Source organism: Gopherus evgoodei, chromosome 9 (assembly GCF_007399415.2).
Source record: "Gopherus evgoodei ecotype Sinaloan lineage chromosome 9, rGopEvg1_v1.p, whole genome shotgun sequence".
Classification (NCBI taxonomy): Eukaryota; Metazoa; Chordata; order Testudines; family Testudinidae; genus Gopherus; species Gopherus evgoodei.
Genome location: NC_044330.1, coordinates 59,746,826 through 59,768,734, shown reverse-complemented (window position 1 = coordinate 59,768,734; position 21,909 = coordinate 59,746,826). Strand labels below are relative to the sequence as shown.

The window sequence follows — 21,909 nt, the reverse complement described above, 5'->3', positions numbered from 1 at the left end:
AGTTCAACTTCCGGTCAGGCTGTCGGAAGAGTCCGGCCACATGCCTGAGCTGAGGCACTTCGGTTCCGGCGCTTCGAACCCTCCGCTGTGGGCTGCAGAGAGCGGAGTCCGCGGGCGGGGGCTGTGTGCGCTGGCCGCTGGGTCTCCGAACCGCCCGGGGCCCAGGAGGTACAGAGGAAGGGTGGACAGGAGGAGGGGTTTGAGCGGCGCACACGGTGATGGCCGTTAGCTGGCTGGGGGCTGCAAGTAGGTCACTAGGAGGGGCGGGGCGGGGCAGGGCGTCTCCTCAGCTGCATGCGTCCCGCTGGGGCCGGGCTGGCTGCTCCCCCCAGGCTGGGCCATTTCGAGGAAGGAGGCAGCCGATGTCTCAGTGAGACGCAGGAAGTCGGGGGCGAACGTAGGGTCTGCGCCCTCCAGTGTGCAGAGGGATCGGGTCCCCTACTCCCATGGGGAAGAGCAGGGAGGGAGGCTAAGGAGAGGTCTCGCAGGCCCCTGGGGACTTTGGAGGCTGCACCCCCCCAATAACTCCTGCTAGGGGTAGTGGGGCAGGACGGGGCAATGTGCCCTGACAGGGGCAGCTTTGCCATTGGCACCTAGGGCGCTGGGTGACCATCATGCCCTACTTCGCGCAGAACAGGGTGGGCAAAGGCTGAGCAGCTGGTTTGCATCTGACATGCGTGGAGTGCAGTGCCCCCACGCCCGCAGGCCTGGCTCATTCACTTGCGGGGAGTGGGGACTCTTAATTTGGCAGAGGTTTCAAGGTAGATTTTAAAGTCTCATGGTGAAGGGGTTCAGTTGCCTTTGGGCATCAGTGAGCTATACCCTGAGAGGGTCTGTCCCACACTGGATCCCCTTGTGAAGGCCTTTTGCAACTGAATTGCATGCTCACTGTGACTTCAGCTTCATGCCCTCCAGTAGTCTGGTGGCCAAGGGTTGGTAAATGGCTGCACAGTGATCAGAAAACATTGATGGGGATGGTTCTGCATGGGGGGGAGGCCAGTAATGCCAAGTGAATCTGCAACACATTTTGCCTTCAAATGCCATAATTTCTCTCTCCTCCCCTTTTATATCTGCCTGTGCTCATCCTCTCCTGCTTCTGGCTACCATGCCCTATTTCTGCCTTGCTTTTTCCTTGCTGTGCTCCATTTGCCTTCCTCTCATCTGATCCCATCAAACCTAGATCATCCGTTCCTAACTTCTGCTCAACTCTCTGATTGGTAAACCTCTTCTATCCCTTAATAATTTGAGCAGAGTGGAAAGCTGAGTGTCTGTCAGATGCCTCTGCTCTATGCAAGTACTCCAGGTAGAGTTGAGAGTGGTTAAATTAGTGGTTAAATGTATTGTAATGGCTCACCTGACTCATGGCTCTTGCATGTATGGCTGGTTTAGGGTAGATGGGCTATAGTTTCAGATGAGCTCAGTTCCCATATAGGCGACTAAATGAAATGGCCATATTTTTAAATCGGCATCAAACAGATTCCAATGAAAACAATAGGAGGTGCAGGATGCTGCAAACTTTTGAAAAACTGGCCACTTACTAAAGTGCCTAAATGGTAGCTGAACTCTTCTGAAAATCTGACCTGACCCCTTCTTGAAATACAATTTACTACAATTAACAACTACAAAATGTTTCACATGGGCACAGACTGTTTAGCACTCAATGAACTGTAGCTCTGGCCATCGTCTGAGATGCAGCTATAACAATTTCTTCATCTTTCCTTGTAAATTATTTATTGTATCAATCTTAAAAGCTAATAAATTATGTTTATCACACGATCTAGCCCTCCTACCAACCATTTTCATGCCTATAGGTGAAAGCCACTGGTGTCCTAGGACTCCTTTAAACTTCAACAGCCTGATACTGAGATGGGCTGAACACCTGCACTCCTCTGCAAACATATTGATAGGACATAGGATCAATTATAATAGATAGATTCTTTAATTCTGAAAATTTCAGGCTGGATAATGATTCTGTTTAGAGTATGGAACAATATGGGGCTAAACCACATTGTGTAGAAAATAAGGAACAGTTCTTATATTGTAAAATAAATAGTAAGTAACCTCATGTCTCCTTTCTGCTGCTGCTTCCTACAAGCTGTTTGATTGCCTTCTCTGTATAATCAGGAATAGGAGTTTTGTATGTTTTCTCCTTTCAAGTTATTCTCAAGGTTTTAGGTATGATCCTTCCTGCTCTTTACTTCTTCAGATCACATCCATGTCTCTCTTCTGTGTTAGCTTTTTTATTTTTAAAGAAAGATATTTCTTACCCCAGTTCCATGTCCTCAAGACCAAGCTGCCACTAACTAGGAATCTTGTTGGCAGTCTCACACAAGAGGGACAGGACTGAGTGGGCCATGGGGACTGAATTCACCTGTGGAATTCAGGGCAGAGTTGGAGCACATTTCTGAATCAGCAAATAGTCTGGAAGCATGTGCAATTCTATGGGCTCATTAATGATAGAAAGGTAAGGGAGGTGTCATTTGATTCATAAAAATCTACAGGATCACAATTTCAGTGGTGTCACCCTCTGAAGCATGGCGGGGGGACTCGCTCCCCCTCCCCACCCCACTCCAAATTCTCCAGTTGGTGGAATTTTTTGATAATACATTGTCATCAGAAATGGGTTAAGTTGGATATCATTTGAAAGCCCTTTCTTTCATAAAACACAAGTGTACACAACATGATAAACCTAGAACAATTGTGTAGATATACATTAGAGAAAATGTTTAAAAAATCAACTTTTAAAAATTATACTTTAACACAGGCATGTCAAACATGCAGCCCTCACAAAGCTAGATCATGGCCCTTGACTGACTGTGCTGTGTCATCAGTTAATGCCAGAACTGGATACCTGATTAATTTTTTGATGTTACAGATTACTATAAATGGAAGGAGTACTTCGAGTTGATTTGCCATCATTGGCAAAAAAGAAGCAGTTCAGTTGTATCGACTATCGGCTTTGTTTTTTATGCCAAAAGAGTTCTAATGAGGCACTGGTTAAGATGTCAGCATCAAGTCAAAAATTACTGGAATCCATCTGCAAATGGTATGCACATCGTTACATAAAATACATTATATAATTTAATTACAATCGCAAAGTAATTTATTGCAAAATCCTTGTTTTTACTTTGGTGTTGATCCTTTTTAGGCATTAGTGTGGAGATGAAGAGTAACATCTAGTAGCTGCATCTTTGGAGAATACCACCGTGGAGAACTGGGTTAAACAAAATGCTTCAGTGGCACGTCACATGCTTATAAGAAGTGCGCCCATAAACTGAATTTGGAACGGCTGGAGAGAAAGTACATCAAGCACCCAGGAAAATGTTGAAGATGCCAAGATGAGTGCCATCTGTGGGCGAGTCTTTGCTGTTCTTTATTTGATCTGTCAGGACTGCTAATTGGCGTTTGTACCTCACAGCACTGGAAGACTTTGTTAAATACTTCTTTGCTGTAGATTTAACCAGCTATATTGTGATGATTGCCTGGTACCTCCCTGAAATAAGAGGTGTAGAAAAACAGAGGAATTTTGAAAGGGAAATTGGGTTGTTAAAAGGCCGCCAACTCCCTTCTGTGCACTTAGTTCAGATGAAGCCCTAGAACACTGGTTCCCAAACTTGTTCCACTGCTTGTGCAGGGAAAGCCCCTGGTGTGCTGGGCCGGTTTGTTTACCTGCCATGTCTGCAGGTTCAGCCGATTACGGCTCCTAGTGGCCGGGGTTTGTGGCCGCGATTGGCTGAACCTGCGGATGCGGCAGGTAAACAAACCGGCCCAGCCCAGCAGGGGCTTTCCCTGCACAAGTGACAGAACAAGTTTGGGAACCACTTTCCTAGAACATAAAAATAGAGCAACGAAAGTGAAGGGGGGTAGAGTGGGCATAACACAGTATCCAAAGGCTCTTTCACAGTTTTTCCTGACAAATCCAGAACTACATCCATCAAGTTTTCAATGAAACATTAAGCATGACTGGGATGACTTCCCCAGAAAAAGCCAAGCTCCATCTAAATTCATTAGGTGCAGTTATATGCCAAGAAGGGGCAATTTTAAAGCTACAGGATGGCAACCTGTTTGGGCCGGAGCTCATTAATATTATGATAAAAACAGTCTTCAGTGATGAGATAACTGAAGATGTCAGTCAAATGCATACTTCTGGTCATGATTTGTATGAAACCTTTAAAACCCAAAGAATTATTCCAGACTATTTCAAACTATGGGCTCCAGTCAAGAAGAACAGACTAAAGCTGTGCTCTTATATAAGAGAGAAAGTCAGAGTGAAGGTGGCAGGGACAATTACTGAGTTAACCACACATAGTACATTGTTTGCTCTTCTCCTGGTTGTGTCCAGATCTCAAAATGATGTTGATATGTGAGACTTTGAAAAAAGTACAAGTTCTCTGTGGTACCAAAATTGATGTTTGAATGTGATAGAACAATGTATATGTGCCAGGAGAAAAGCAAACTAATGCACATCTTCCATTGTGTTCCTAAGCCACCACGTATTAACAATGTGACCGGGACCTTATACCAGCAAAGGTCTTTCAGCATAGCAATCATAGATGCTATGGTTGAGATATATGCTCTCAACAAACCAGAAACTGTTAATACCTGCCAAGATTTGGCTGAACACTTCATTATGAAGCTACAGAGAAAATACTGGATGTATGACAAAGTCCCCCTTGCATTTGATATGTATGCAGAGAAAGCAATGAAAAATAGTACCAGGAAGAAGACACTCCATGATATTACAACTGTCCAATAAAAAATAATTGACTCCACAAACTTCTCCAATGTCACAATGGAAGATTGACTGGAAAGACCAAATTATCTTACTGGAAGGCATTTGATTAAGCCCCCAGAGACTTTCCTCACTCTTAAGGTACTCGGAACAGCTGAGAGAGTCACTGATGAGGTCATAAATGCACTGGAGGCGTTTGTATGCTGAGTTTATCATTTTAAGACCAACATGACAACACTCGCAGAGCTACATAGATGGATGTTTTCCAAGAAGCAGACAAATGGAGAAAAATTGCCACTGAAAAGGGGTGCGTTTATACCTGCTAACACCAAGGCAAATTATTGAGTAATGGAATGGCTCCAGAATGATTGAACACATCCAAAACTATTCTCCCTATGGATGAGTCTTGTTGTATGTGAAATACCATATACTCCTGAATTAATCCTTCAGCTAATCAAATGCTCATCTGCAAATACCAGATGCTCACTCTGTAAATGTTTGGCCATCAGCCTGTCTTGTATGGAGATGTGCGAGTGTGGTGTGGACAAAGGTCAGTGTGACAGCATGTCTAGCAGTGGTGCCCTAGACTGAGATGACATGGATGGTGATTTTGCTGAATAAATGTTTTCAATCCTGCAAGTCAAGGCTAACTTCTCTAGAATTACCAAAGATCAATGTCTTTTTTTTTTTATGTAAGCATTGCATTCCTGCGTCGAAGTATCATTAAATAAAGTTGATTTTTAAGCATTTTCTCAAACATAATTGTTTTAGGTTTGTCATGTTGGATACCATTATATTTGTGAGAGAAAGGGCTTTCGAGTGATACCCATCTCAACCCATTTCCAACATTACCCTGTTATCAAAATTTCCACCGACTGGAGGACCTGGAGCTAGAGGGAGGAGGATGCAAGTTCCCGCCTGTCGCAGAGGATACCATTGAAATTATGATTATGTAGATTTTTATGAATCAACTGGCACTTCGCTGTCACTAACTTGCCCACAGAATGAGATTTTACTACGTTACACTCCCAGACTAAAATGGAAACTTGCACAGCTGCTGCTCATGCTGTACCTTTCACTAGCACCACATTCATACCAAATAAGTATACATCTGTATTTTCCTAATCCAAGCATAATCTAATAGTATTTGTAGACTTTGTGGGAGATGTTACAGTCACACCACCCTGTGCTGTGATCCTGTTAGATTTAGCTAAACAAAATCAAACTGGGTCAGTACTTGGATGATAGACCACTAAGGAAAACTGTAGGAAGTAGAGTTGGTGATCCAATAGGTATCAGCCAGTGCAGAACTGAACTGATTCTCCAATGTGGTGTTGGGGAGAACTGTGCTATCGGAAGTTCTGTCTTTCGAATGACACACAAAATCAAGATCTTGAGCATTCGTGATCATTATGGAGTCCATGGAGTAGGGCAGTATCCTGGCCAAATTCCAACTTGGGTAATTACATTCTGCTCACTTAAGGTGTACAATGATGGTTTCCACATATTGGTGTTGGATAAAGTGACTCCTGTGCATAGTTTGAGATTCAATTCGAGTCTGTAAAGCACTTTGGGATCTTCCAGAATGAACGGTGCAATAGAAATGTCACCTTATCCTTTACAGATCGTTCCAGAAAGCCTCGTGTTGAATGACTTCAGTGCTGATTTCCTTGAAGTGCCAGTGTTCCAATTCATTATTTGGTATGTCCGAGGTGTATAGGATAGCAAGGGAGTGTATTTTTCCTATGTACATTGCACTGAGGCAGTTAATAATTTTTCTCTCTCCCTGAACTCTCCTGTTTTTGTACCCAGATTTGATTACTTGCATGCAATGTTTGCCTCATACATCCACAATTTTTCTGGATGAGATCACTGTATTTCACTGGGATATTGCTTCTAGTCTATAGCAGGTAGACCTTACACTGATTAGGTCTTAATTCTTTTACTCCACGTCAAAGATAGAACAAAGAAAAAATGGTTACTCACCTTGTAACTGTTGTTCTTCGAGATGTGTTGTTCACGTCCATTCCAATTAGGTGTGTGTATGCATGTGCACGGTAGCCGGAAGATTTTTCCCCTAGCAGCATCAGTCGGGTCGGTCTGGGCACCCCCTGGAGTTGCACCTTCATGGCGCTCAATATAGAGCCCTGGTGACCCGCCAGCCCCTCAGTTCCTTCTTGCTGGCTACTCTGACAGAGGCGTAGGAGGAGTGGACACGAACAACACATCTTGAAAAACAACAGTTACAAGAAAGTGAATAACCATTTTTTCTTCTTTGAGTGTGTGTTCATGTCCATTCCAATCAGATGACTCTCAAGCCCAGATTCAGGAGGTGAGGTTGGAGTCGTCCACTGATTGGAGCACCACTCTTCCAAAGACCGCATCATCTCTGGCCTGTTCGGTGATTGCATAGTGCATGATGAAAGTGTAAATGGAGGATCATGTTGCTGCTCTGCAGATTTCCTGGGTGGGAACCTGCACCAGGAACCCTGTTGAAGAGGCCTGAGCCCTGGTGGAATGCACAGTGATGGAAGAAGCAAGTACTCCTGCCAGATTGTAGCACTCCCGGATGCAGGACGAGATCCATGACGAAATCCATTTAGAAGAAACAGAAAGACATTTCATTCTGTCTGCCACTGCCATGAATAACTGCACCGAGTTTCGGAACGGTTTCATTCTCTCAATGTAGAAGGCTAGTGCTCTGTGGACATCCAATGAGTGAAGTCTTTTCCTCCTGCCGCCAGGGCCGGCTCCAGCTCTTTTGCCACCTCAAGCAGTGGAAAAAAAAATTGAGCTGCCGCAGAAGTGCCACCAAAGATGAAAAGATGGAGTGAAGGACCCACTGCTGAATTTCCGCCAAAGACTAAAATGGAGTGCCGAAGTGCCGGACATGTCGCCCCAATAACAGACAGCTTCCTTCGCTGGTGCCTGAAGCCGGCCCTGCCTGCCACTTGAGTGTGGCTTAGTATAGAATACCGGTAGAAGATATCCTGGTTGGGTGTGAAACTGGGAAGCAACCTTCAGGAGGAAAGCTGGGTGAGGTCTGAGCTGGACCTTGTCCTTATGGAACACAGTGTAAGGAGGATGAGGTTATTGCTACCAGAAATGCTACCTTGTATGAGAGATGGAGCAGGGAGCATGTCGCCAAAGGTTCAAAGGGTGATCCCATGAGTCTGGAAAGGACCAGATTGAGGTCCCAAGCTGGGACAGGCTGCTCGAAATGCGGGTGTAGCCTGTCGAGCCCTTTAAGGAAATGGCTGACCATAGATTTGGCAAAGATCGAGTGGCCCTCTGCACCTGGATGAAAGGCAGAGATGGTGGCCAAGTGATCCCTTATTGACGATATGGACAGCCCCTACTGCTTGAGATGGAGGAGATAGTCTAATATAAATTGCACAAAGGTGAGCATTAGGGGTGAATGATGCTGCACTGACCAGACTGAAAATCTCTTCCACTTAGCAAGGTAGGTAGCCCTGGTGGAGGGCTTTCTACTGCCCAGGAGGACTTGCTTAACAAAGTCTGAGTAGGAGAGCTCCATTGGGCTCAACCATGGAGCTTCCACATCATGAAATGCAGCAACTCTAGGTTTGGATGTTGGAGACCCCCATGATCCTAAGTTAGTAAGTCTGGGAAGAGCGGCAAAGTGACTGGAGCTTCCATGGACATTTTCAGGAGTGATGTGTACCAGTGTTGGCAGGGCCAGGCTGGAGCTATCAGAATCACCGAAGTTTCTTCCCTCCATATCTTGAGTACTTTGTGAACCAGAGGGATGGGTGGGAATGCATATAGGAGATGACCTCCCCGTGGGAGGAGGAACACTCCCGTGATGGATCCTGGGCTGTGATTCAGGAAGGAGCAAAACTGCTGACACTTCCTGTTGTGTTGTGTGGCGAACAGGTCTATCTGGGGAAAACCCCACTGATGGAAAATTGAGTTAAGGATGTCCGGGCGAAGGGACCACTCATGGTTGTGGAATGACCTGCTGAGATGAATTGCCAACTCATTCTGTACTCCAGGTAGGTACGATGCTTGCAGGTGTATCAAGTGTTCTACACAGAAGTCTCACAGCATGAGGACTTCCTGGCACAGGGTAGAAGAGCATGCAACCCCATTTGTTGATATAAAACATCGCCATGGTGTTTTGTATCAGTCATGACAGACATCTCTTTTCTAGGTGTGCTCGGAAAGTCTGGTATGCCAGACATACAGCTCTCTGACATTGATGTGAAGAGCAAGATCTGCCTGAGACCAGAGGCCTTGGGTTCTGAGGTCTTCCAAATGTGGCCCTCAACCCAACTCTGACGTGTCCTTCACTAGTGAGAGGGATGGCTGAGGGCTGGTCAAAGGGACCCCTGCACATACTACCTTTAGGTCGAGCCACCACAGGAGGGAGTCAAGTACCAGGCGAGGCAGAGTTACAGTCCTGTCCAAACTGACCCGGGCTGGCCGATACACTGACAACCGCCATGACTGAAGAGGTCGAAGTCTGGCATGCTGTACTATGTAGGTACAAGCTACCATGTGTCCTAGAAGTTTTAGGCAGTTCCATGCTGTGGTGGTGGGACACCTTTTTGAGACCTTGAATAATGTCACCCAGGGCTTGAAATCTCGCTTCTGGAAGTAAATGCCCTGGCGTATGTTGATTCCAGTACCATCCCTACAAATTCTGTCATCTGAACTGGGGACAGCATTGATTTCCTCTTGTTCAGTAGCAGCCCCACTTCATCGAAAGAAGCTCTTATGAAGATGAACTGCATTTCTACTTGAGTCCCTTGACCTGTACCTGTCGCCTGTGGAGGAACGTGGCTACGACTGCCATCCACTTGGTGAATACAAGGTGTGGCTGACAGGCTGAATGGGAGGACTATGTACTGGTAGTAGGTGGTGTTCACCACAAACCTGAGGTATTTTCTGTCAGACTGAGTTATTATGTGAAAGTATGCATCCTTCAAGCTGAGGGTGGCATACCAGTCTTCTGGATCTAATGAAGGGACGTTGAAGGATGGTGGAAGGGCAGGTGGGTACAGAATAGGATGGAATTATCCCCTCTCTACTGTGCAGAGCGCTCAGCAGTCTGAAGTGATACGGGACCAAGAACAGTAGAAAGGGGACAGTCGGGATGAAAAGGTAAGGCAGGGTAGATCCAGTTTTTGTTCTGGTGTGCTGTCCTCAACTGCACTTCAGAAGGCCTGTTTTGGGCCGGAAGGTGGCTTGGATTGGCCAGAACTCTGGCTTGATGATGGATGTGGCCTTTTCCTGCCACTCCTCTTCCTCCTCTTGGAACTATCCTGATGGTTCTGCTGGTAGAAGCACGGGGAAGGTTGTGGTCTAAAATGCTTCTGCTGCATAGCAGGAGTATGGAGGCCCAATGATTTGAGAGTGGTTCTTGAGTCCTTTTGGCTATGCAGCCTTTTGTCTCTTTTCTCAGAAAAGAGAGCCGAATCCTCGAATGGGAGGTCCTGAATATTCTATTGGATCTCATATGGCAGGCCCGAGACCTGGAGCCAGAAGCCCCTTGTCATGGCTATGCCCGTAGCTGCATCTGTACCATCCAGTGCGGCTTGTAGCGAAGCTCGTGAAATGAGCTTTCCCTTCTTCACCAGAGCCGAAAACTCGGCGCAGGAGTCCTGCAATCAGCTCCGCAAATTTCACCATTGTCCCGAATGTGTTTGTAGTAGTACCTGCTGATAGGTAAAGGTCAAGTCGTTTTGCCTCCTGATTTCTTTGGGGAGGGTCCGTGGAAGCCCTGGCATTCATGTTAATTGGCAGCATCAATAATGAGAGAGTCAGGTGGGGGATACGCATACAAATGCTCGTAGCCCCTGGATGGCACAAAGTAGCACCTTTTGTTGTGCTTAGCTGTAGGGGGCAATGAGGCTAGGGTCTGCTACAAAGTTTTTGTGGTGTCAGAGATGATCTTTATAAGAGGCAAGGTGATACGTGCAGGTCTGGAGGGGGCAAGGATGTCTACCATTGGATCTGCGTCCACTACCTCCTCTGCCTGAATGCCCACGCCCTGGGCAACCCGCCACAGCAATTGCTATAGAACCCTGCAGTCTTCCAGGGCTGAGGCTGTAGCCAGGCCTGCCAGCACCTTGTCCAGTGAGGGTGAGGAAGAGACCCCCCATAAGGGGTGGCTGCTCCCTTCCTTCTGCACCCAAAGGGTCCCGCGGCACCTGGATTTCTTGGGCCGGTGCCGACTCAGATGGAGTCATGCCCCTTGGTGTCAGGACTGCATACGTCGGTGCTGAAAGTGTAATCAGTGCCGAGCCTGTTATCGGTGCCAGAGCCCTTGTCAGTGTTGGAGACATCGGAGCCGAAACAACTGGAGCTGGTGCAGGCGGCGATGGGAATCATGGAATATCAGGATTGGAAGGGACCTCAGGAGGTGATCTAGTCCAATCCCCTGCTCAAAGCAGGACTAATCCCCAGACAGATTTTTTTCCCCAGATCCCTAAATGGCCCCCTTAAGGACTGAACTCACAACCCTGGGTTTAGCAGGCCAATGCTCAAACCACTGAGCTGTCCCTCCCTCCTGGGTGGCAATGCAGCTATCCCTGATCCTGCCAATGCCAACGGTGCTGGCGGGGGTACAAACATGGCTGAGGCCACTGACGTTGCCCTGGGATGTGACCCTTGGCTCTGACCTTGGCTTTGATGAAAAGCCCAGAGAGTCCAAAATGGCCATTGCTCCGGGGGCTGCCATTGCACGGGCCATGGTGCCAGGTAAGAGTGCCGGTCCTGTGTTGACACTCCTACAGGACCAATAGGAGTCCAACTCTGCGGTGTCTGAAAAAAAGGACCACGGAAGAGGGGTATTTCTAGGCGTCAACTGTTCATGCTGAGGGCTCGGGGACCGGCGCAGCTGCTGGGTCTGTTCTGGTGCCTGGGATTGGCACACTGGGGGTGGAGATCAGCGGGGCATCATGGCAAGCTTTCTCCCCGAAGGTGCTGGGGGAGTGACCAGTGCCAGTGACCTGTCCAGTCTGGGAGGGGAGAATGCTGCCGTGAGATGAAACAATTCTTGGGCTGCCTCGAATGCCTCTGGAGTCAAAGGGAGGTGCAGCTCCTGGCTTGGCCTCGGTGAACAAAGAGTGTCCAGATTCAACTGCCCTTCCATGTGGGCAGGAGTCGACGCAACCGTCACCGGTGGTGTAGCGGAAGTAGTGTGGCCCAACTTGGGTCTCACAACGGCTGGCTCCTTAGGCCTAACAGGGAGAACGACTGCTCTCTGGCCTCTTCTTCTGCGGTACTGGCAATTGAGAACGGTGCGTGCATGTGGCATGTGAGCCATGAATGGAGCTGGGACGGTACCGTGAGTACTTGTCCTTAGAATCATCGAATATCAGGGTTGGAAGGGACCTCAGAAGGTCATCTAGTCCAAACCCCTGCTCAAAGCAGGACTAAGAACAACCCAGCACCAGTGCTTGTGCTGATGGTGCCGGAGCTCTCCACACTGAGGAACTTGGCATAGAGTCGGTCGACCTGCAGTCAGACTGGGGGCGGAGTGCAGCCTCCATTAACAGGACCTTCAGGTGCTGATCTCTATCCTTTAATGCCCTGGGCTGAAAGGTCTTGCAGATGGCAGAATGATCCTTCTGATGGTTCTCTCCTAAATGCTTCAAACACGAAGTGTGAGGATCGCTTCTGGGCATACATGTGCCACAGACTTTGCAGGCTTTGAAGCCTGGAGAGCCTGGCATGCCCTGGTGTCAAGAGAGTGTAGGAGGGGAACCATCCCTCCCCGCGCAAAGAAAACAATCTAACACTAAGGGCTACTGACTATTTAATTAACACTACAGAGCTAATGAAAACTATGTATATAAACTGCTAAATGCACTTGCTAAGACAAGAGCACAGGAAAATTCCAGCTAATTGTCACTGGCGGTAAGAAGGAACTGAGGGGGTGGTGGGTCGGAAGGGCTCTATATTGAATGCCCTAAAGGCGCAACTCCAGCGGGCTCCCAGACCAACCCAACAGATGCTGCTATGGGAAAATCTTCCAACTACCATGCATGTGCATGCGCACACACCTGATTGGAATGGACTTGAACAAGCACTCAAAGAAGAATACACTGTTTTGGTTACCTTATGTAGTTCTAAGGAGAGTAGTTTTCTTGACCTTCATTATGTTAAGGTCAGCTTATGCCAGACTTCAGAGGGCTGATAAATTTGAAGAATCCCAATAGAAAAAGCCACCTCAGTGACTAACATTCTGTTGCCTTCGCTGGTATCAGTAACCCTTCAATTAGCAGCTAAAATCTGAAATGCACAAAGTAGTAATGGCTATTGACAAGAAGCTTGTAAATGAATGGGCAGTTCTCCCAGCCTTTCAAAGAGATCTGATGATTCAGCATGGCTGCACTGCAAGTGCCAAGTATGAGATAATCAGACCTGCAGAGCTGTATGCTGCGTAGGCAGGATTGTTTCTGGAATGACTTTGGTTCTTTCTAAGCTACTTTCACCTCTTGTTGGTTGCCAGTCCTGCCTTTGGCATCATGAGCATCATTGGCTCTGGACTCTTGTTTAAAGGCACTTTGTAAAATAATGTATTGTTTGCACAAAGCCTGTTTCTTAATTAGAACTGTTAATGGAATAAGTAATGCCGATTGTAAAGGGATGTAATGATGGTTATATAGCACTTTCATCCCAAAGGATCCCAAAATGCCTTACAAGCTATATACAGCCACATATGCTCCAAAGTAGGTGCATCTTATGACATTTGGGTATCTCGTTAGTTTCGTGAATTGACTTTTGGGTATGTTGCTAGTAACTCTTTTTGTGAGCACACGATGGCACCGTTGAAACCAGGTAGTTTTCAGGCCTAACAGTTTGCTCCGTGAATTTGTTCAGAGCTGAGGGGGAAACATGCGTGTGTCCTGTGTGTTGATGCTGCATGCCTAGTGGGAGTGTCATAAATGGTTGAGGGAATGGCAGAAGGAGGGGATGCCGGTGCTCCACCCATCCATCTGTGGGTGCGACGGGTAGGCGTCTACTGTGATGAACGCCGTAAAACATGGCTCGTGGCTGTGGAAGAGGCAAGTGACTTTCAAGCTTCTCAGTGATCATAGTTCTGACATTGTGGATGTCTTTACTGCATTGCTAATAGCTGACTATTCTTCTCTTGTGTACTTTCCCATAGGAGGCAGGTACCCTGAGGGCCCGGATTCAACGAGTTCGGGTCCCCCTGGGCGAGGCACTGCGACCCAGCCAACTTCCCCCATCGCAACTGCCTCACATGTGGCAGCTTTCCGAGGGCGAGCAGTACAGGGATAGTAACTCTCGCATTTGGGAGATACAGCACCACCTAATGGTAAGGCTGGTGGCAAACCTGAGTCATTCATGTTTGTGAAGTGATTTGAGATCACTGAGGAAAGGTGCTGTAGAAGGGCAAAGAAATATTATTGAGGTATATTAGCTCTTTGCCACAAAGTGTACTGAGCTTTTCCTCGTCATTTACAGATTGGGGGAGTTGAGGAGCTGCTGCTTAGACTCATGCCCAGTGATTAACCTGGTAAGTGTCACCATTTCCTCTCTTTCTTACTCTTCTTTAACTATATGTAGTGGTCCTTTAATATGAATTTTTGTCTTTCAGGAGCGGTGCCTCTAGGAAGATGTCCCTGTTTGTTTTGTACAATATATGATTCTCCCACCTCAGAGGTGGGAGGTGGCAGCTGTTTAACAGCACACAGCAGCACCACACAAGAGTTTAGGACAGGCAGTGAAGAAGAGTATCATGTCCAGTTGAAACTACAAGGGGCAGTTTTAGGTAGGCAGAATGTAATTTCCCTGACTGGAGTTTGGCCAGGATACTGGGGCTAATACCTCATCTGTTTTGAAAAGTGCCATAGGATTGTTAATGACCATGGTCAGAATGTCTGTTTCATATCCTATCCACAAGACAGTACATCAGCATCTCCTAGCACTGTGTGGGGACTTCGGCTTAATGGTGGCTCAGAGGGAAGAATGATGCCCCAATGCCACTTCTGCAGCATCTGCATTTTCTTTGGAGTCTTCCATCCAACTACTAATCCCATCCACCTCTGCTTTCCTTTTGATCTCAAAGTGTCATGACAATAGGTCAAATTGTGTGTCAAAAATCCTATCTTAAAAAGGTTTGAGTTTGATAGGGTCTTCTGCTGCATTTTTTGCTAGGTTGTTTTAATCTACCGATCGCCAAGACGTTTTGTTAAAAAAGTAATTCTTTCTTAGGATCACAAAAATATGCTTTTATTTATAAATTTCTCTCCAGGGGTAGTTATATGACAAATGCTGTTTCCCTAGCAGCGCCGCTCTGCCCAGCAATGTTGGTACATTGAAAGATATTTGAGCGTAATAAGCTCTACCTGAATTGAACTGTTAAACTAAAACAACCATGTTCATTTAAGCATCATTCAGATTCAGCGTGGGTGAGAGTTCACTAACTGCCAAATGGGAAAAGAACTAGATTTGACCAGGAAGAGATCTTCAGGTTTTACAAGATGAACGCTTCAAGATACCCATCATCCACTTTTCATTCCTTGCCTAACTTTAGCTGTCCCCAGTGATATCCTAGGGTGTTTAAAGCATTGTTGCTCCCTGGGCCAGTGGAGGACAGGAAAGGGGGAAGGCTCTGTGGTCAGATTGTGGGGATAAGGGATTCTTTGTGTGTCTCACAGTGACCCTAAAGCAGCATGAGACTGGCTTTGAATGAGGACCCATCCAGTTGTCCATTGTGATGAGGGTGTATGAGCAGGGAAAATGTGAGCTTTCTAGGGTCTCGCTAGTGCCTTGCCCAGCCCCTAGAGAAAACCCAAACCCCACTGTTTGTATAGTAACATTTTCCTATCATTCTAGTTCTGTGGATATGCCCCAGAAGGATCCCTGCCAGAAACAAGCCTGTGAAATACAGAAATGCTTGCAAGGTACCATGTGCAATGTTTTCTTTTTGGTGTCTTTTGTTTTGTTTTGAAATTTAACCCCATCCTCCTTTCTCCCTAGTAAGAGGAATAAGGCAAGGAGAAAAAATGACTTAGTTGCAAATGTAATGTAATTGTAAAATCAGATTTTAATATCACCACATTGCATTTGATTTGATGTAACTAAACTCCACTACTGTACGACAAAGAGTTTGTTATAATAAAGGATAGTATTTATTTGTGTGTCTGGAGATAGATATATAGGAGAGGCAGTGGTGGTGTAGTAGGGGGTAAAGTTTGCATTAACCTGAATTTTGGATGGTCACATTACTCACACGTAGTAAAATGAGCCAAAGGTCACTCATTTTGGAAAATCCTAGGTGGGTGTGCGGGTTCTCTCCCGTGAGTTGTTCTTGCGAAGGCCCAGGATTTCACTCTGTCTTCCCTCCCCTGTTCCATGTATGTCTGCAGCCTGCAGGGGAAACCATGAGAGGCTATCTATGGAGGGATGCTGCTGAGCTATAGGTGTCGTCCTCATTAAGCCTAGATTAATCAGCCTCCTTGCTTTCCCAATGGCTGAGAGGGGCTGGGAATGAATGAGAGCTAATTGGCCTGGACTCATTCCAGCTAACTTAAAAGGGATGCTCACTGATCAGGGAAAGCACCAGGAGCAACGTACCCTCCTTTAGTCTCTGCAGCTCCTGTTTACACACAGCAAGATGTACAGGTGACACAACAGGAGACCTGTGTCGCTCCCAGGCTAGATCACGGTCATGGGCTCTAGTTGGGGTTACTCTGGCAGGATGTTGCTCTGGTTGCTCTTCCCCTGGAAAGATTCTGATGCCTGTTCTGGAATCCACAAGCTGCTCTTTATTAGTCATTGGGTCACTGTTTGCTCCTTCTTAGTCTTCAAAAAGCTTGGGAGAAAGATTATAGCAGTGCCTGTTTGGGCAGCGCAATCTCCGTCTCTTTTAACTAGGCTTGGCAGAATGAGTTTCATTGTTTTATAACTTCAATCAATAATTTTCATTTTTTTTCAATTTGTAACTATATTTTCAAAATTGCACAAAATTTTGGGGTTTAAACATTTTTATTTTTATCCATTTAAATTTTCACAATTACAGGAGATCAGGGGGATCAGGGTCAGTGATTTAATGACAGTCAGTGTTGAAATTCGAAAAGATAAATTGACATTATATACAGGGTAAATATCCTTAAATCAAACTCCTAGTAAGTTCTCAAGCAGCATTTTTCTTACTTTGCCGATCTGGAAATTTTGATGATTATTGATTGGATGCGTCAGCTTGTCTGTGTAGGGTGAAACTGTCACTAAATGTCATTTACCAATAAAAATCTAGTCCTTTCAAGCCTAATTTATAAGGGGAGGTAGGTAACCCCAGCGTGGTCACCAAACCCTCTGGCCAGGAAAGCTTCCTGCAGACAGAGACTTTATTAGCTAGCGCCACTGTTCCACCTGCGGCAATAGCTGCTCAGTCATGCTAGAGGCTACCTTCCTCAAAATCCTCACATTCTTTGAAGGTGGTGGTCTGCCCTGCAAAGTGTTTTGGGATGTTACAGCATTGAACAAGCTGTGCTGCTGAGCCGAGTGTCAGTTTCAGAAAGTAAAGATTAAAGATGGCATTGGACAAGTAACATGTTCTGCAGAGCTTGAGAAGACTTAGCACCCTGGAGCATTATGGCTTCAAAAAGTGCCACAGCTATCGCTGCTTCTTAAAACCTGGGGTACTGTAGGTACTGGGAAGGGAAGGAGAGAGCTGTGTGGGTTTACATCCACTAGAAGGTTGCTTATTTCTAGTCTCAGCTCCTTTGAGCTAACTGAGGCACTGTGAGAAGAGGTATTTCGTACAGGAAAGGGAGCAGGGGGCCTCATGCTGCTCTGCAGAGCTCTCTGCCTGCCCCCAAGGAATGATTCTTGCTGGTTGCAACCCATCCCTGGCCCCTCTTATGGGGCCCAAAGGCCTCTTTGACTAACTTGAGTGGAAAAAACAAACCATGCATCATCTTTCTCTGCATTTGCACTATGTTCTTCATCTCGTGTCTAAGATTTAAATTCAACTCTAATCATTTATAGAAGCTCTCCAGCTTACACAAGTGTTCCATTCTGGAACGCCTTACATAAGTCGAATTTTGCATAAGTCAGGAATGAATCTCTGACAAATATGCAAAAATAAGCTTACGGAACTTATGGAACTTTTTCTGTAGGTCCAGATTTCTTTAAATCGGGTTTGCGTAATCTGGGGAGCGTCTGCACAGGTGACCTCAGAATTGGATGGGGAATAAATCCGTGGGACAACAGAACCGAAGTCCAAACCCAGCTAGAGAGAACTGGGGTTGCAGGGCAGGCAATCAGTGAAGATTTGTTAATAAGTGTGAAGTTCTCCACCTAGCAGTGGTAGATGCAACCCATCAGCTATACTCCCTCCATTAAAGTGAGTTATTTGCACCTCATCTCCTTAACATCATTTTCCCCAAACTAATACCTATTGCAGAGCAGGGGTGTGGATGGGATGGGGAAGTGGCCACAAGAGGATTAAGCTCAATCCACAATGTACAAGAACTTAACTGGGATAGATGAACACCCTTTTTCATGCAGTTTGCTCTCTAGTGCAGGATTAGCATCTCCCTTCTTTTATTTTACAGCCAACAACTACCTGGAGGCTAGATGTGAGGCTGTGCTCCAAGAGATGCGAAGATGCTGCGCCCAATACCCCAAGGGCAGATCCATCTGTTGTTCGGGGTTTGAGAAAGAGGGAAGAGAGAGGGAGAAGCTTAAGACAGCTTCAAATGGGATTCATGCAGCACCACAGTAACAGGCTGCAGCTCCAGGAGGTTATGGAGCGTGGCCCTCTCCTCAGACAAAGTAGCGTGCAAGTGGCAAATAATAAACAAACCTTCAGAGCTAAACCATGAGATTCAGGCTGAAGTGGAGGCCATCTCGAGGAGTAAAACTGTTAAAATAATGTATTATTCAGACTGATAAGGAAGCCAGAGAAGAATCCTTCTTAGAATAAAACGTCCTGTGCACCAAATGTAAAATGCAATACAATGGATGGGCTGTTCAAAGGAGTCTGTTTTCTATCCCAAACTATTGTGACTTAGAGTGTATTACTTCTCTCTAAACACAGTTTGTTTCTGATTCTTAATGTCCTCAGTAATCCATTCTCAATAAGAATTTGAGGGTAAAATATAAAATGTATTCAGCCTTCTGGCATAGGACGTACAGGATATAAGTTTAAGGAGATTCTATTGAATTTGATGCATTTAGCAAGACCATCTTTGAGTAGCGGAAATATTCCTATCATTGAGCCATAGTTTCCCAAAGATGTGATCTGCATTTCTAGTGCTTAAAGCAAGAATAGGAGTCAGCTCTGGGGTTTATTCCTAGCTCTGCCACATTTCCTCTGTGACCATAAGTCACTTCACCGAGGTGCCTGTTTCCTTAGTTCTGCAATGGGGTATTGGATTAATGATTAATTGGACCACATTGCACAATAGTATTTGTATGACCTTTAAAGATGTTGCAGAAGCATTTTATTTCAGGGAGTGCTAAAGGAAGAGAATCTTTTAAAGCCGTATTTATGGAAAACCAAGGTGTTGGTATAAAATGGATTTTTACGATGTTGAGAACAGCGGTCATCTTGTCTGACTGAACATCTCTGAGCAATATGATATGCAATGAATTTGTGAGACTGCAATGCCCCTTTACACATAATTCTGTCATACAAAGCCTAATCAACTTTGTGCACTTCAGGGTGAGCATTACACTATCAAGCACAACTTAGTTTTGAAATATAGGTTTTTATGAACAATAACAGACTGCTGCAGTTACTCAACATAATAGGCAGCTATATCAAAGCACATGTGACAGATCCATTTGTGTCTTGTATTCTAAATACCATGATACAAAATAAATGACTGGAATAATATGAGTTCTCGCTAGGGGTATTTATTGTTGTCTGGTTAGAGCATAACCTTTTCTCTCACATGGTCAGGCAGATTGGCTGATTTCAGGATTAAGGCCTCCACCTGCAAATATTTGGAAACTGTTTGGTGTGTTTATATCCTGAGCCTGTAATAATAAATTAATTTGTCACAGGAGTAACCTAGGATCTTGTTTTGATTAAGAGCTAGGAAAGTAATGAAGTGAAGTGGCTTTGAAGCCCTTTTTCATATTTGCCTCATTTCCCATTCAAAGAGAAGTTGCAGCAATACACAAAGCGCTGGCTAAAAGGTTTTTTACAGCCACAACTTTGCCTTAAGGACATCATAACTGCCCTACAGGGTCAGACTATGGTTCCTCTTACCCAATATCCTGTCTCTTTGACAGTAGCCAGTACCAGAACTTTTGGGGAGGGTGTACAACAGGTCAGTAATGGAGTGTCTTCCACTCCCAGCTTTGTCCCAAGCATGGGGTTCTGGCCCTGACCATTTTGGCAAATATCCAGTGATAAACTTATCCAGTTCTTTTGTGAACCAAGTTGTACTTTTGGCCATCACAATATCCCATGGTGATGAGTTCCACAGATTAACTGCACTGTGTGAAAAAGTACTTCCTTGTTTGTATTAGATCTAGTGCATGTTAATTTTGTCAGCTGACCCCTGGTCTTTGTATTCTGTGTAAGGGTAAATAACACTTATTCACTTTTTGCATAGCCCTCTATCTCATCCACCCATAGTCATCTCTAAGCTAAACATTTTTGTCCTTTTCATCTTTGATAATCATTGTTGCCCTTCTCTAAACCCTTTCCAGTTTCCCTATATTCTTTTTGCGATGGGGCAACCAGAACTGGACACAGTACAGAGGGTGTGGCTGCACCATAGATTTATGTAGTGTCATTGAGACATTTTCTGTCCTTTCTAGCCCTTTCCTAATGCTTCCTAATATTAACTTTTTTGACTGCTGCTGCACATTGAGCAAATGTTTTCAGGGAACTATTAATGGTACCACTTAGATCTCTTTTTTTAGACAGTAATAGCTAATTTAGAACCCACCATGTATTTATAGGTGGGATAATTTTCCCCACTGTGCATTACTTTGTATTAACATAAAAATTCATCTGCCAGTTTTATGAGATCCCTTTGTAACTCCTAGCCATCTGCTTTGGCCTTAGCTATCCTGCATACAGATGTGGTCTCCTCATCTCAAAAAAGATATACTAGCACTAGAAAAGGTTCAGAGAAGGGCAACTAAAATTAGGGGCTTGGAGGGGGTCCCATATGAGGAAAGATTAAAGAGGCTAGGACTCTTCAGCTTGGAAAAGAGGAGATTAAGGGGGGATATGAGAGAGGTATATAAAATCATGAGTGATGTGGAGAAAGTGAGTAAGGAAAAGTTATTTACTTATTCCCATAATACAAGAACTAGGGGTCACCAAATGAAATTAATAGGCAGCAGATTTAAAACAAATAAAAGGAAGTTCTTTTTCATGCAGCGCACAGTCAACTTGTAGAACTCCTTACCTGAGGAGGTTGGGAAGGCTGGGACTATAACAGCGTTTAAAAGAGAACTGGATAAATTCATGGTGGTTAAGTCCATAAATGGCTATTAGCCAGAATGGGTAAGGAACCATGTCCCTAGCCTCTGTTTATCAGAGGATGGAGATGGATGGCAGGAGAGAGATCACTTGATCATTGCCTGTTAGGTCCACTCTCTCTGGAGCACCTGGCATTGGCCACTGTTGGTAGAAAGATACTGGGCTAGATGGACCTTTGGTCTGACCCAGTATGACTGTTCTTATATGTAATTTTGTATCATTTGCAAACTCTGCCACTTCACTGTTCACTCCCTTTTCTAGATCATTGAATGTGTTAAGCAGCACAGATTGTAGGGGAATCCTGCTGTTCACTTCTCCATTGTAAAAACTGACCATTTATTCCTACCCTTATTTCCTATCATTCAAGCAGTTAATGATCCACCCAAGGACCTTCTCTCTCATCCCATGACTACTTAGTTTCCTTTTATTGTGTCCAATGCAGAAGCCTTAGGACAAGAGTTACTTTTTTGTTCCCTTCTGTTTGCTTGACTGGATGGAGTGTGACATTTGTTAGTAGGGAGACTCTTACAACAGGAGCTTGCAGAGGTGTCATTGATTTCTTACCCTGGAGGGCAAAATAGCTAGGGAAATCCAAGATTCCTTAGGCACATGCTGAATGAGATTGCACCAATTGCCCCATTGGGGAAAGGATCAACACTAACATAGATAAGCCAGGGTTATTTAAGGGAATGATTATCTTTGAGGGCCACATTTACCCAGCCCC

General features: G+C 45.3%; 2 protein-coding genes and 1 long non-coding RNA gene across 9 annotated transcripts; all 3 read left to right on the top strand.

Moving 5' to 3' along the window:
• Positions 1–40: 40 nt before the first annotated feature.
• CMC4 (C-X9-C motif containing 4) lies at positions 41–19,749 on the top strand. 7 transcript variants are annotated; one of them, XM_030574449.1, is made up of 4 exons: positions 86–168; positions 6,357–6,433; positions 15,569–15,636; positions 18,292–19,749. In XM_030574449.1, exons 3-4 carry the CDS (start codon positions 15,579–15,581, stop codon positions 18,459–18,461), a joined length of 228 nt encoding a protein of 75 aa, XP_030430309.1. In that variant the 5' UTR covers positions 86–168; positions 6,357–6,433; positions 15,569–15,578; the 3' UTR covers positions 18,462–19,749. The 7 variants fall into 7 exon arrangements, with proteins under 7 accessions (XP_030430305.1, XP_030430309.1, XP_030430310.1 ...); XM_030574450.1 differs by having other exon boundaries at positions 162–246; XM_030574447.1 differs by lacking the exons at positions 86–168; positions 6,357–6,433 and adding exons at positions 14,011–14,045; positions 14,195–14,246.
• On the top strand, positions 298–5,480 carry LOC115657123. Its single transcript, XR_004001880.1, has 4 exons — positions 298–370; positions 2,323–2,464; positions 2,876–3,046; positions 3,149–5,480. It is a non-coding gene; the product is annotated as an uncharacterized LOC115657123 (long non-coding RNA).
• MTCP1 (mature T cell proliferation 1) lies at positions 13,546–14,418 on the top strand. Its single transcript, XM_030574453.1, has 4 exons — positions 13,546–13,770; positions 13,875–14,045; positions 14,195–14,246; positions 14,328–14,418. Exons 1-3 carry the CDS (start codon positions 13,651–13,653, stop codon positions 14,240–14,242), a joined length of 339 nt encoding a protein of 112 aa, XP_030430313.1. The 5' UTR covers positions 13,546–13,650; the 3' UTR covers positions 14,243–14,246; positions 14,328–14,418.
• Positions 19,750–21,909: the final 2,160 nt, after the last annotated feature.

Bases quoted from the DNA above. Each gene is read 5' to 3' on its own strand.
- MTCP1 (XM_030574453.1), top strand. From the start codon at position 13,651: ATGGTTGAGGGAATGGCAGAAGGAGGGGATGCCGGTGCTCCACCCATC. The intron at 13,771-13,874 runs GCAAGTGACTTT...ACTTTCCCATAG, and splicing joins GGCTCGTGGCTGTGGAAGAG to GAGGCAGGTACCCTGAGGGC. The intron at 14,046-14,194 runs GTAAGGCTGGTG...CGTCATTTACAG, and splicing joins AGATACAGCACCACCTAATG to ATTGGGGGAGTTGAGGAGCT.
- CMC4 (XM_030574445.1), top strand. From the start codon at position 41: ATGCCTGAGCTGAGGCACTTCGGTTCCGGCGCTTCGAACCCTCCGCTG. The intron at 169-15,568 runs GTACAGAGGAAG...CTATCATTCTAG, and splicing joins AACCGCCCGGGGCCCAGGAG to TTCTGTGGATATGCCCCAGA. The intron at 15,637-18,291 runs GTACCATGTGCA...TTTATTTTACAG, and splicing joins AATACAGAAATGCTTGCAAG to CCAACAACTACCTGGAGGCT.